General features: G+C 41.5%; 1 protein-coding gene across 3 annotated transcripts in view; it reads left to right on the top strand.

Moving 5' to 3' along the window:
* Nucleotides 1-702: 702 nt before the first annotated feature.
* Nucleotides 703-14,686, top strand: part of stard13a (StAR related lipid transfer domain containing 13a) — a 50,508-nt gene continuing 36,524 nt past the window's right edge. The window contains exons 1-4 of one of the 3 annotated variants that reach the window (XM_079649069.1): nucleotides 703-1,410; nucleotides 4,798-4,914; nucleotides 8,029-8,208; nucleotides 13,703-13,733. In XM_079649069.1, coding sequence (XP_079505195.1) covers nucleotides 868-1,410; nucleotides 4,798-4,914; nucleotides 8,029-8,208; nucleotides 13,703-13,733 — 871 coding nt within the window. In that variant the 5' untranslated portion in view covers nucleotides 703-867. Of the gene's footprint in view, nucleotides 1,411-4,797; nucleotides 4,915-7,095; nucleotides 7,220-8,028; nucleotides 8,209-13,702; nucleotides 13,734-14,686 lie in introns of those variants that run through there. The other 2 variants (XM_079649070.1, XM_079649073.1) reach the window with 2 other exon arrangements.

Below are 14,686 nucleotides of genomic sequence, written 5' to 3'. Positions count from 1 at the left end.
TGAACTCAGCCAAGAATATCCAGCAGGAAAAAACAATGTGTTTGAGCAAAAATGTGTTCGCCAAGAAAAGTCTGAGAGCTACCGAGCGGTGCGCTGTGGGTTTTATCAAGACAGACTTGCTGTTGATGTGTAATTGGACTGTTGCATTAAACATTATATCAGCCCAAATAATCCCTTTTAACTAATACCTAGTACTGATAGCACAGTCTTCACAGCATTAAAATAGTTGGGAAGTAATTACTGCTAAAGTAATTTAATGCAGTACCTGGCCACGTCTCAGTGAGAGGGAAATGACCTTATAGACATTTTTTCACAAAACAATAGACATCAACATAAAGAAAATAAACCAACACTGTTCACAGATCATTTTGTAATAGACAACCATTTAATTTCCGAGTTTACAAAAAACCTAAACATCAAATACAAAATAATAATCATATTTTTATTTAGATTTGGCACACACCATCACAATTAATTGTCATTACCATTACACGCACATCCATCTACTGAAACAAATGACACTGGATTATAGATGCGCATTTTCTTTAGTGTGCACATGTGTGAACAATATGACTCGATTTGCCCAAAGTTACATCTCATGTCTCTTTTCTATCTCTCCCTTTTCTCTCCAGCTCAGGAATGTGGGCCAAAGTGTCTTCCACTCACGCTTTGTTTCCGGAGCTGTACGTGACCTGACAGCTCATCTGGTTCTGTCTGAATGAGGAAAACTCTCCACAAAGACTGAACAGGGGAGAACTGGTTCCCTAGTGATGCATGGAGCCTCCTCTGCAGTACCGCTTGAGCAGAAGCCTTACAGGCAAAGTCACCCCCAGGCTGTGGGTGTCTCTTTGAGTGACCTGCAAGGTAATGTTCTTAAATCAAAGCTCCATCCGCCAACTGAGAACCATGTCTGAACCTGTTCCTCTGCTCCATGGAGATAAGACTCAGCTGGACTTGGCTCAGGAAAGACTCTGTGGATGCAGACAGAGTTCAGACATGGCTCCTGGCGTGGATCAAAGTGGAGACCATCTGCCAGAATCTGTGAACGCATCAGAGTGCTGTTCACCTGAACTGATAAGAGTAGTGAAGCACAAACCAAGTGCCATTGTGTTCTGTGATCATGATGCTAACAGGGACAACAAGGATATCTCTGATGATGGAGAGTCCTCTTCATCCACTGCTGAAGAGGGAGAGGATGATGAGGAGGATGTTATTCCCGAGATGTCACAATATAAGGAATTCCTGGTTATTCGGCAGCGTAGAAACTGGAGCAGGAAGTTCTTGAGAAAGAGACCGGATGCCCAGCCTGATAACGCTGCATCTGGCTTGCAAGAGCCCCCCGACGAGGAAGAACCTGAGATCGCAGGTAGCCAGGAGGAAGAGGTAGCGCCTCAGAACAATGAGGAAGAGGTAAGAAAAAGAAGAGAGGAGGAGAGTGATAACAAAGACAAAGAAGTGCCAGAGCATTGCTTTGTTACACTGCACTGCAGACATGTGGACTTCTCAAAGTGGGAAAAGCATGTTTTGCTTATTGTGCATATACAATGGCTCTGTTGTTTTAAGTAAGTCATGGGCAGGCATGAGCTGTACCAGGACCCTAAAACTAAAACAGCAAAATGGAATTAAGCATTCGTTAATTGTATAATGTTCCCCTGTGCTTTTCCCATTGTTACATAACAAACAGCCACAGTAAAAAAAGGCACATTTTGTAACTGTGTTTCCTACTTCCACCACTAGAGGGCGGCAAGGTGTTTCAAATGATTCACCAGGAGCTTGTTTACATTGTGTTAATGTAATGTAATCTTTATTAGCATTTCTTAATATCAACTCGGAACAATTCAATGGATTAATATACTTTACAGTATAATGTAGGGTAGTTAATACATCCTGATGAATTAGTGGCTATAGATGTATAATTATGAAGTATCTGATATGAAAAATACTTCAGACTGGGCTTCTTTGTTGCATGTCATCCTCCTGTTTCAGTCAAGGTGATTAAAATAAGAAATCTTAAGAAAACATAGCCTGCTGCAGCACTTTATATCTAGCAGAAAAGCATTGCAGCTCTTTTTACTTTTTTTAAATTAGCGTGCTATGCTCAATTATTGTGGGATAAAGAGTTCATAATCGTTTGAACGAGTCTTTGAAGTGAAAGAGAAAACGTGTTAAATAAAACGGGGATTTGAATAAAAAATGTTGTCAGGTACACCTTCAATCATAAATTCCTCACATGTTTCTCCTGGCCCGATCTGGCATCTCCAGCTCCCAGCATGCACTGTGCCAGCGGGTATCCATAGTAGTAATAGTGTGAGCGCGCCCCTGACCGCGTTCTCACACCTGTCAGAGCGGCCCTCAGCCCTCTGGCACGCTGCACACTGTTCTCCCTGTTGGACTGAAATGAAAGGATTTGTTCTCTCCGCTCTCCTTTTGTGATGTCGTTCACAGAGTTTGACCAAGTAGCTTCTAAAGTCACTTATTGACAGGCTTAGGCCTTGCTCATTTGAATACCTGTTAAGTCAAAGAGGCCCCTTGTGGTTCCACATTCTTGAATTACTGGGTCCTGGCAGTTTGGTCAAACTCAGAAGTGTGGGTAACAATTTAGAGAGAAACACAAGTATTAAAACTGCAATAAGATTGATGTTGATCTGACAAGCATATATGTTGGCGCTGTTTGTTATTTGACCCTCAGCATGGTCTATAGGCACATGGCACATTACTGTCTCACCCAAATTAGCAGTAACATTTAGTTTTATTTTTCCCCTTAGTGTACAAGCCATGATATTTTTTTATAGATACAGGAGCGTGACTTTTAAGTGTTAAAGATTTATTGTTAAAGATAACAACTATAGAGTTAGGGACACATGGTCCAGTCAGTCACAACTGTCATGTCCAGTGGTATATTAAGGCTCTGGATTTTGAAGATCACCAGACTAAGTTAGCAAGTGAGACAACTGCTCACATAAGTTCAGAAATAAAGACTTTAACAAATCCACTAGGCATTATTAAGGTTATGCGCAATATACACTTATTTTATTTTTACAATTTATCCTGATTTGTTAAGGTAACCGGCTCCTTCAATACTTTTAGATTTCCGCCTGCGGTTTTAAATACATTCATTTACCATGCATGGTGTACTTATTTGTTTGTATGTGTATTACTGTGTTGCTGCTGTTACACTGTAAACTCCTCCCCTGCCCTACCAAAAAAGGATTTCTGATCTATCCTCTCTTCTGCCATAAGATCATTTGTCAGAATAATTATTGAGGTAGAGTAGCTAATTATGACGTTACACTTTCAATATTATATTGTCATTTAGTCATGTGCAAATGGCTTCTTATTTCAGTATTGCCAAGCGCACTTACTGCCAGAGCACGGATAGCCTTCCCTTACTTATTCATATTCTTAGCCTGTCATGATAATGGCTCTTTTAGTGTTTCAAAGACAGCTCAGTGGATAATGAAATGGTCTTGTAGCAGATATATAGTGATGCATTAAGAGCTCTATCCTCTGTAAACACTTTGGTCAGAAGCTTATTAACATTTCATGAACTCAGGGAGCACTCTGCTGTGAAGAGTGAGTGTGTGCAAATGGATGTCTGCGCCATGGTGTGCATCGGTGCTCACATTAGCAAATTCAGCTCTCCACCCAAGTCCATGTTTGCAGTCAGTCATGCCAACGAAAAGCCTCCACTTTCTGTTTTCTCCCCTCGCCCCGGCTCTGTCCCCCACAGTGAGGGTAAAAATAGCACCCTGCTGCACATAGACAGCCTTCTGTGTCCCTGTGTGTAGGAATCTGGAGATGTGGGGGCTGTAACACACAGGAAATGGCTTTACTGCCAAAGCTGTTACTGCAGAACTGTTTTAAACTGGTCAACATGATGGGGTTTGGGAATGGGAGTGGACAGAAGGGTGTGTTTGTGTGTGTGAGTGGGTGGTTGGGTAGGTGAGGGCTTGCTTGTGTGCATGCATGTATGTATGTGTGTGAGTCAGTGAGTGGGCTGTTTTTGGACTTCATGCTCCTCAAAGGGGCCCTATGTGCTGCTATCAGCCTCTGGGACTCAGGGATTGGCAGCAGAGCCCAGAAACAAAGCAGTTTGTTCATTTCCTGGAAGGCCAGCGAAACAAGTGTCTCAGTCAGAGTCCATGACCAATGGGTGGGGAGGGAAAGAGAGGGAGAGCGAGGGTTTAGGTATGTGCATAACTGAGCTGTATGTAGTGGACATGTATTACAACACATTAACATAACTGGCCCAACGCTGTTTTTAAAATATAGTTTAAAGCCAGATTATTAAGGTCTCCTGGTTTTAATATTTCTCTTTCATCCAAGGCTCCTCTCATCCTTGCTCTATAATCAAGTCATTGAGAAGGTGTCACTTCCTCCACAGTCCAGGGCACACTGTGTACCCCTAGTGGGGCTGAAAAGCTGCTCATGTGCGTGGAGGCTTAAGGCAATGAAGGGTGGAGTAGGTGGATGAGGAAGAGGAGTGTGTGTTGGTTAAGGTTCAATCGATTTCTCCGAGAGCAGCATTCATCAGTGCAAGGTTAACACCAGAGTTTGTCCTTGAGCCATATTTACGTGTGTGTGTGTGTGTGTGTGTGTGTGTGTGTGTGTGTGTGTGTGTGTGTGTGTGTGTGTGTGTGTGTGTGTGTGTGTGTGTGTGTGTGTGTGTGTGTGTGTGTGTGTGTGTGTGTGTGTGTGTGTGTGTGTGTGTGTGTGTGTGTGTGTGTGTGTGTGTGTGTGTGTGTGTGTGTGTGTGTGTGTGTGTGTGTGTGTGTGTCCTCTGCCCTGTGTGTTCAGGCTGCTGCATCCATGAATCTGCTCTGGGAAAAGTTGGATCACCTCGATGAGGGGACCCAGGAAGTCCAAAACTCCCACTCAGACGAGGCCAATGACGAGGAGCAGCAGAGCACCACCGTACGTTAGTTCATTTGAATCAAGTCAGGTCTGATTTTGTTTAAAGGCCTTAAAAAAGCTTTTGGATTTGAAGCTTTATAAGAACAAATGTCACCAGAGATAAAAAGCTCAATGAAGAAGCTAGTCATAAAGGTGAAGCTAGGGAGCTGTTAATACTATACTGAAAGACTGCAACGTTTCTAAATGGAGACTAGAGAGACCTTCCCCTCAAAAGATGGACATGTGGTAAATAGCCCACCAGCTTCATTTCATTAAAACACATATTTTATGAAGATTATTCAAAGGTGATTAATCAGGCCTAAATGGGGCTCACAATTGTATGATATTACGTTTTTTTATATGGAATGTAACTTCATTTGTATTACAATACGGACTTTCGCATGGGAGTATCACCATATCTTTTGTGAATTACAAATGAATTGCTATCATCAGTAATCACTACCTTAATATGACATTTTGTTCACTAAAGTCGATCATTCATTCAAGTTAGAAAGACTATCACAGTGCTGCTGTGAGTTTTAAACAGAGTTCCCTAAGTGTATTAATTGCATGAACATTTGAAATGACCCTTATTAGAATTCAAAATGATTGACGTGAATAATATAACTTTGATTCGACAGCAGCTTAGCTATAGTAGCATAACTCTCAGTATCATATCCATTTCAGCCACAGTTCATGACTATAGCCCTACTTTACACCACACCATTGGAGGCCACACACACTCAATTTACCATTGAGTCATCATACAGTGTACCGCTCCTAATTGGAATGGGTTGCCATGCTTGCATTCTCTGCCCCTATTTAACATGTGGTAGATTACATTAATTAAGAACAATAGTTTGGATCGGCTCCAATCCTGTTGTTCTTTCCGCCACTAAAGCCTTTTCTAAATCAGATGGTTTCTGTCCGGCATCCATCTGTAAAACCCTCCATGCTCCTCAGATAGTAAGAGCTGAACTCACACCAGCTTTCTGTTATTTTAGAGGTTTATTTAACATCATTTCTGGATGGAGTTGTAGCCAGCTCCTGTGCTCCTCTGCTCTGCTCTCACGTTACATTCCTGCTGCCTCATTATGCTTGTACATCTGGTAACCTCAAAAAGCTCTTAAACCAACAGCACAGAACTTTAGGAATTCTTATAAAAGGGCTACATTTAATCCAGCTAATCTTAATCAAACTACCTGGCAGGCAATTAAAACAACTCCTTTTTTTTTTTAGCAATGTGTCTCACAGCTGTCAATTATTTGTATGTATCACTAAAGTAACTTATTCTCAGTCGGTAATATATAGATTTTTTGAAGTAACCTATTAAGGTAATGTACACAATTAAACACCATTTATTGGTCAATAAAAAAAAAGATCAATAAGAATTCAGTTCAGCCTGCCTGAAAGATGAAGAGGATCACAGAGAGCATTTATTTAAAAAATGTCAAATATTTATACGGTAATAACGATTGAATCACCTCAGCACAGAACATTAATGTGTCATTTCGCGTTATATTTTTGGGCGGTAAAAGGCATTCAGGGTTGGGTACAGGGCTGAGTAATTGAATATCAAAACCTACCCTGCAAAATGTTCCTATTTGTTAGATTCGAAAGAACAGTCCAAAAAAAAAATAAGAATACCAAATGTGTAAATAGAGAAAGTCATGCCCGGATTAGACATTCAGATGACTTGTACTCTGTTTTAGGGACACAGTGTCCTTCATGTTGTTTTCCAAGTGTGACCGCAAAATTAGCAACGGCTCATGCCATCTCTATGAGGGAAATGCTCCACAGGGTCAGAAAGGGAATTTACGACACAGACCGGCATTGTGTGTTGTGATGAAGGGAAAATGTGTCTCTCTGTGCTCTCTGTTGAAGATTGGATTCTTGTGCCTTGTTTACAGAAACGTATTCCATTCCTCCCGCACTTTCAGTTACACTCTCGTTTTCACACACACGCATGTTATCAGTAAAGTGTTGGACGGGAGGGGAGAGCGGGAAGTGGGTCTTTCCACTGAAGTGGGTACAGTAGTTGAGTCATGAGGTTTAGCAGGGATGGACTTTCCAGTGTTGTCAGTGAGTAAAAGATAGATAAGGATGGATGAGAGGGGATTTTTCAGAATAAGAGAAGGGCAGGTGCATCATCAGCAGTGTCTTATATATTCAAACACTCCCCACCAACATCAGCTCAACCACAAACTCTACAGAAAACTGAGATACAGAAAGCCGCTGAAGAGGCAGGTGACATAAAGACAGGGACGTGGATAAAAGACTGGAGAGAACATAGCAACATAGAGAGGCATAATACAGATGCTACAGGGTAAGAAAACATTACTTTTTCAGACATAATCGCCATCAAAATAAGCAAAGTAGACACATATCAGAAGACTGTGAAGCAGTTAAAACTGTATGTCAGTCGTCTTGACAACATTAAGGTCAAAGACAAGAGTTTCTTAGAATAGCATACAGTGGAAAATGTCCAAAAACATATTCTCTTCCGAGAGTTAAAACAGATAGAAACTAACAGGATTTACAGGATAGGTGTTATCTTGTGAAAAAGTTGAGGTAAAAGAGCGTGTTTGGGAAATAAATTGATCTTATTTAATGAACGTTTTCTCTCTAATTTGCCTTATTTATAACTTTTGTCAAACATTTATAAAGCAAAGAAAAACATCCTCCTCAGCTGTCACGTTTCATTACAAAGATCATCCTACCATTTGGAGTTTCCCAGAAGATGATGTTTAAACTTCCATTTATTCTGGGAACTTTAAGGATTCCCTGTATTAGCCCTTAAGTACCAGGATGTCTATTTGTATTTGCCAAGTGCTGTTTCCAAGGTCAAGATTGAAATGTAAAGTAAACATGGATGGGAAGTCCTTTAAGTGCTCAGAAAAAATGAACATTTGAACAGTATTTTGACCCATGGGAAACCTCATCTGCTTAGGAAAATCATGTGAGCTGATGAAAGGCTCCAGAAAAAATGAAACTTGTGGTGGGGTTGTTCTTGTCAGCTACAGTTTTCTAAGTTCAAAAAAGGAACTTTAAGTCTCAATTTAGGTTTTTGTGTTTGGCTTGGAAGAAACACGCATCTTTTCTGTTCATCTGACTTCTTCTTCTCTGTCCTCCCAGGGTGCTCGGGGGGGTTGCAGGACGTTGGGCCGATCACTGAGTCTGGATCAGGAAACATCCAGAGCTGCAGACAAGCATGAGCCACAGACCAGGCAGCGCTCACGACCTTTGACCCGCAGCAGACCACTGACCCGCGCCTCCCTCTCTTCCCCTGCACACCTCCATGCTCGATGGGCCAGGGTGAGCCAAACTTTACTTCTGTGTGTGTGTGTGTGTGTGTGTGTGTGCAGAGCCGGCCCGACCCATTAAGCGACATAAGCGGCCGCTTAGGGCCCCGCAGCCACTAAGGGGCCCCCTAGCAAAAAAAAAAAAATAAAATAAAATTTTTAATTAAAAAAATAAATAAATCTCAGTACACCGTCGCCGTGATAAGTATGTTTAATTAATTGTGTTAATATGCCTAGATTGCCTACTCTCAAAGTAATGTATTATATTATTGAGTCAATAATATAATACATTAACCGTGCTTTACCTGAACCTCATCATGACACAAGAGAGGACGGCAGGATTGTAATTTCCCGTGTTCAGTGAATGCAACAGAGGCAAGACACCAGACCAGCCAGAGGGTTGAATGGAAATAAACATCTGTCTTATTGGCTGACAGGTACCTGTGAGCTGTGACAATGTTTAAAATAAACTGTCAGTCGGACTCAGAGTTTTTGAAGATGGACATAAGAAAACATTTTCTTAAAAAATACGACAATTTTAAAGTGGTGGCTCACACAACAACCCCAGAGCAATCACTTGAGCCAGGTAAACAAGGTATGTAAATGTCAGTAAACTTCCAAGTAATGCGAACATGTAAGCAAAGCATAAATTACAGCTACGTTGACGTTACTTTGAATCGCGGGGGTAAGCTAAACCGTTAGCAAGCAGCTATAGCTAGCCAGATATATTAAATAAACACTTTGTCATATAATCTAAATGTAATGTTTTTTAGCGTTATCTGGTGATTTCAAAGAAAGCTCTCTGGGAAATGTTGACTTACTGTTCGACATGAAGCTAGAAGCTACCTTACAGTACACATTTGATCCGGAGTCCTGTCAGTTAAAGTGTTTCACAGTTAGCTTAGCTAAGCATCAACCTAGCACTGAAATATATGGATGTTATGTGACAGTATTTCTGAGAAAAAGTCAGCTGAAATGGTGGCATAGTTGCCACTGCTTTACATGTCAACAGCATGTTTGAATGTATTTGCAGCAGTAAATGTGGCTGTTTGGCCACTGACGTTGCCATAACAACACTGGAATTTAAATGTGCAACCTCTTTTTGTGACAGATTTTTGCAAGAAATTATAATTCTTCTGAATGATATTCCTATTGACAGCTAGTTTCTATGTGAACATTATATGATGGACAGCCAGAGAGAATAAATGAAAAAGAGTTATGAAATACTATATGACAAGTGATAGTGATTTGTAAGATATCCATAAAGAAAAATCTGTTTACAGTTCTGTTTCATATGGGTGTTGAGATATGTATCCATAGATCTCTTAATGTTTCTCTCAAAGTGCACCAGATTGATGCTTTTAAATTCAATATTTAAAAAAAATCTTCCCGGGGGAGCATGCCCCCCGACCCCCCTAGAGGAGGTGAGGACCCCCTTAGACGATGTTAGGTCCACGGTGTTTACATGCTTATTTATACAATATGTGAGCTTATGCTAACATCATAAGACAAAAGTTGGTTCCGTGTTGTGTGTAGTGAGAACGCGCTAGAGTGAGGGGGCCCCCAAGCCAAAGCTTGCTTAGGGCCCCCAAAAGTCTAGGGCCGGCCCTGTGTGTGTGTGTGTGTGTGTGTGTGTGTGTGTGTGTGTGTGTGTGTGTGTGTGTGTGTGTGTGTGTGTGTGTGTGTGTGTGTGTGTGTGTGTGTGTGTGTGTGTGTGTGTGTGTGTGTGTGTGTGTGTGTGTGTGTGTGTGTGTGTGTGTGTGTGTGTGTGTGTGTGTGTGTGTGTGTGTGTGTGTGTGTGTGTGTGTGTGAGAGAGAGTGTGTGTCTGTGTGCGAGAGAGAGAGAGAGTGTGTCTGTGTGTGTGAGAGAGTGTGTGTCTGTGTGTGAGAGAGAGAGAGAGTGTGTGTCTGTGTGTGTGAGAGAGAGAGTGTGTGTCTGTGTCTGTGTGTGTGTCAGAGAGAGTGTGTGTCTGTGTGCGAGAGAGAGAGAGAGTGTGTCTGTGTGTGTGAGAGAGAGTGTGTGTCTGTGTGTTAGAGAGAGAGAGAGAGAGTGTGTGTCTGTGTGTGTGAGAGAGAGAGTGTGTGTCTGTGTCTGTGTCTGTGTGTGCGAGAGAGAGAGTGTGTGTCTGTGTGTGTGAGAGAGAGTGTGTGTCTGTGTGTGTGAGAGAGAGTGTGTGTCTGTGTGTGTGTGAGAGAGAGTGTGTGTCTGTGTGTGTGAGAGAGAGTGTGTGTCTGTGTGTGAGAGAGAGAGAGAGAGAGAGAGAGAGTGAGTGTGTGTGTGTGTGTGTGTGTGTGTGTGTGTGTGTGTGTGTGTGTGTGTGTGTGTGTGTGTGTGTGTGTGTGTGTGTGTGTGTGTGTGTGTGTGTGTGTGTGTGTGTGTGTGTGTGTGTGTGTGTGTGTGTGTGTGTGTGTGTGTGTGTGTGTGTGTGTGTGTGTGTGTGTGTGTGTGTGTGTGTGTGTGTGAGAGTGTGTGAGTGAGAGAGAGAGTGTGTGTGTGTTAGAGAGAGAGAGAGAGAGAGAGTGTGTGTGTTCGAGTTCGAGTTTGAGTTCTATTGAAAGTGAAGTTCAGTCTCAAACTCTGAACTCATGGCAACAACTTGAGGCTATAATGAATGTTTGTGTTCATGTTTGTTTACGCTTCTTCCTTCTACTGCTCACTACACATTATAGAAAGAAAGTCGTTCTACCCTGAGCACTTTATTCAAACACAAATGCAACTAGGCTACCGTCTACTGCAGTGTTTGTCTACTGATTTATAGCGTCAGCAGATATGATCTATGTGATTTACCCTCAATTTGGTTAGCTTAAAGACTTCATCTAGATCTTCTGTTTACAGCATGGACACTTCATTACATCTCACACTTTGAAGCTGACCGTGCAGACACATCTGATCGATAAAGTTGATCAGTTAACCGTATGAGGAAAAGGTTTTGATGTATCCCAAACTCAATTTGTTTCATCATTAGAGCGAGATTTTATGTAACAGGGACTTGTTTGGGGCAAAGTGTGCTGTAATAAATAGTGTGACCTTGGCGTGAATGTTCTTGTTATATACGCTGTCTTTCTACCTAAAGCTAAATCTTCTTTTTCTTGTATTTTACACCCTGCCTGTTCTTCCTCCATGATCTCTCCTCCCTCTCTCCGGGCTTCTGTCCAGTCTGCATGTCCCCTGCTGTTGTGTAAATAAGGTGAAAGTAAAAGGATGAGACAGCTCTGCTCCACATACAGCAGTCTGCAAGCTCAGCGTATTCTGAGTCAGCACTGCAGCATCAACAACAACGACCACAAATACCACCGCAACATGCTCAAGATGAAGGGAGGCAATGTGCAAGAAGATGTGGACTTGGGTTTAGTTGATGCTAATATTTCACAATTATGAATGGCAAAAACATCTACTATGGATGTTAATTCTTGACAATCAAAATATTAGTTTGACAAACTACTGTTACCAATTTACAGTTGGCTCAGGTGGAATACAAACTCAGTTGCTATTAGCGCTTTTTAAGACTTATTGTCCATAAGTTGAGAGAAACATTTCATTCTTGATCTTAGAAATTGTATTAAAAAGAAAAGGTGATTTAAGACCTCTGGGAAAATTCACTAAGTAGCCTTTGAATTGAGATTGTTTCGTCAGAATTTCTCAATATTTAGGTGGCTTCATTACAAACTGTGGTTTGCAGGTAAAAAGAGTCCAGATGTTAAAATGCAAACGTTTCTTTTTGTTTTTTTAAACAGTTGAGCTCATAATATAAGTTACACCATGAAATATCGTCATTTTCATTATGTTAAAAAAACAATTATACAATTAAGAAATCTGATAAACTGTCACTTCTCCGTCAAATATATCTCAGTTTTTAACTGGACATCTGTACATTTCCAACATCACAGAAACAAAAGTCGGGGTTTTAAATGCATATCATCAAAACATTGCTCACACGGGTGCCCAAAATAGAAAGCTTGCTTCAGCAGTATACAACGTTACATGACGTTGGTCGGCCTGCAGTGGAGCCTGAAGTGTCAGAGTTATTAGTTGAGTGTGTGCAAGTGTGTGTTAGTGTGTATAGGCAGAGAGAGCAGCAGGGGCCGTGGGATCAGACTGATGCTAAAGAGTGGGTTTATTTTCCCCCAACCATGACTGATAAAGTACAGCTGTCCAAACTGCCGTGGACACACACACACACACACACACACACACACACACACACACACACACACACACACACACACACACACACACACGCACGCACGCACGCACGCACGCGCGCGCGCGCGCGCGCACACACGCACACATAGGACTTCTTCTCTGCTCCAAATGTAAAGCATACTTTGAAAATGTATTTCAATCTGGCAGCATTCCAGCCGTTTATGAATACATTTTCTTTTTCTATCACTTTTTAAAGAAAACACTATTTTTTGAAAGAGAAGCCATTCATTGTTTCCGTTAGTGATTGTATAATTTAAATATTGGGAAGGTGCCATTTTATACTTTGATATTTTGTGTTCACCTAAACACTGAATGAAATGAGTCCTGGTTGTCATTCTTTTGTTAGTAAGACATCTTTTCACAGATACAGTAAAGTAAATATCAGTCATGAAATTGAAATCTGAGTACACCACTTGTCTTTTTAAAACTTGAATCAACAGATGAGATGATGTCTTGTTTGTTTAGTAATCTACAGTTTATGATCTCAGGAATGAGAGAAGCCCCGGGGGAATCGTGCAGCATTTCCTGTGTAATTGTAAAACTGCTGCTGCATCATTTGGTAAAACCCGGCTTCTTTACATTTGTATGGATGTGGGGTTTTCCTATGACAGTGGTAGCACTCATGATAATGTTTCACACAGGGGTTAGGCAACACATCTTTGACATTTTGTTACCTGTTTTGTTCTCTGACTTTTTAAGGAGTACATAGTGTGTGACGTACTCCTTAAGATCAGAGTCTAAGCTTTCATTTCCTGTGTTAATATACTAGCTACTGAATATTTGATTCCTGGGTTGTTCTTGGTGGATTTGAATCTTGCTTTTCTTGATGTTATAGTTCTCCCTCTCTTTTTTTTCTTCTTCCCATGTTAATATTTATTTTAAAAAACAGTTACTATCATCCATACACAAACCTTAAATTGCTTTGCCTGAAGGGTATCCGTCTCATTCATTAAGCCAATATCACCCAATTAAACAATCAATGTTCACTTTTAAATCAAACGTATCTTTGGTTGATATCCAAACCAATATGCTGGGTGGGTTTTCATACGATCTTATGGCATAAACACTCAGGAAATCAGTTTCTGCTTGTTAAACCAAATTGAAATGTTCCCAGCGTAGCCACTGCTGCTGCTGCTGAACGAGGACAGTGTGCATCCTGGGAACTGAGTCATTGCCATTGGCTGGCGCAGAGTTTACATTCCCTAAAGCTTCTGAGTGTTCATGTGTACACTAAGTATTTGTATATTTTATTGCTTTTGTTTTGGTATTCACTGTGTATTCTTTTCTGTTTGTATAATTTCAGGCTGCTGGAAGGATGACCAACGGATGTGCAGGTATGATAAGTGTGTGTGTGTGTGTGTGTGTGTGTGTGTGTGTGTGTGTGTGTGTGTGTGTGTGTGTGTGTGTGTGTGTGTGTGTGTGTGTGTGTGTGTGTGTGTGTGTGTGTGTGTGTGTGTGTGTGTGTGTGTGTGTGTGTGTGTGTGTGTGTGTGTGTGTGTGTGTGTGTGTGTGTGTGTGTGTGTGTGTGTGTGTGTGTGTGTGTGTGTGTGTGGGATGCTTGTGTGCACCTAGTATCCATTCAGTAGGATTGTTTTCATTCCCGCTTTGGGATAAACTTTGGGACTTCTGGGAATGTCTCCCACAGGATTTCTAGCCAGTGTGTCAAACCTCAACCACCCAGAAGTAATGATACCATGTTTCTACTTTAACACACACGTACACGTACACACACACACACACACACACACACACACACACACACGCGCGCGCACGCACACGCGCACGCACACGCACACGCACACGCACACACAAAGCCCTGCCTGTACACATACACAACACATGCATATTCAGGTGCATAAACAAAGATGATGCGGTCAAGCTCGTACAAAAACACAAAGACTTTGAGCTCTAACGTTTAGTGGAATTTGTCTCGTGATAACACTCAGAAGCTTTCAACAGAACAACATTATTCAACATGTTATATATATTATTATCTTAAGAGTTTGTCTTTCTTCTCTTTGGGAGTGCATTTGACACAGACAGTGATACAAGAGTCTGAGGAGATGATTAATGAGTCCAACTCTGACCCCTGACCATATCTCTTATCCTCAGTGTCCCTTTTTGATTGACATGCACAGGCGTCATGGCGACTGTAATTAACAACAACCCCGGGAGATGTCTCGCATTCGCCGCACTGTGGCTCTGTTTATTTTGTGTGTCTTCTCTTAATGCGTGTGTGTGTGAGCTCTCACATCGTGTGTGTGTGTGTGTGTGTGTGTGTGTGTGT

This window comes from Notothenia rossii, assembly GCF_949606895.1.
Source record: "Notothenia rossii genome assembly, chromosome: 9".
NCBI lineage: Eukaryota > Metazoa > Chordata > Actinopteri > Perciformes > Nototheniidae > Notothenia > Notothenia rossii.
The sequence above is the reverse complement of the archived record's forward strand: the minus strand, read 5'-3'. Positions and strand labels throughout refer to the sequence as shown.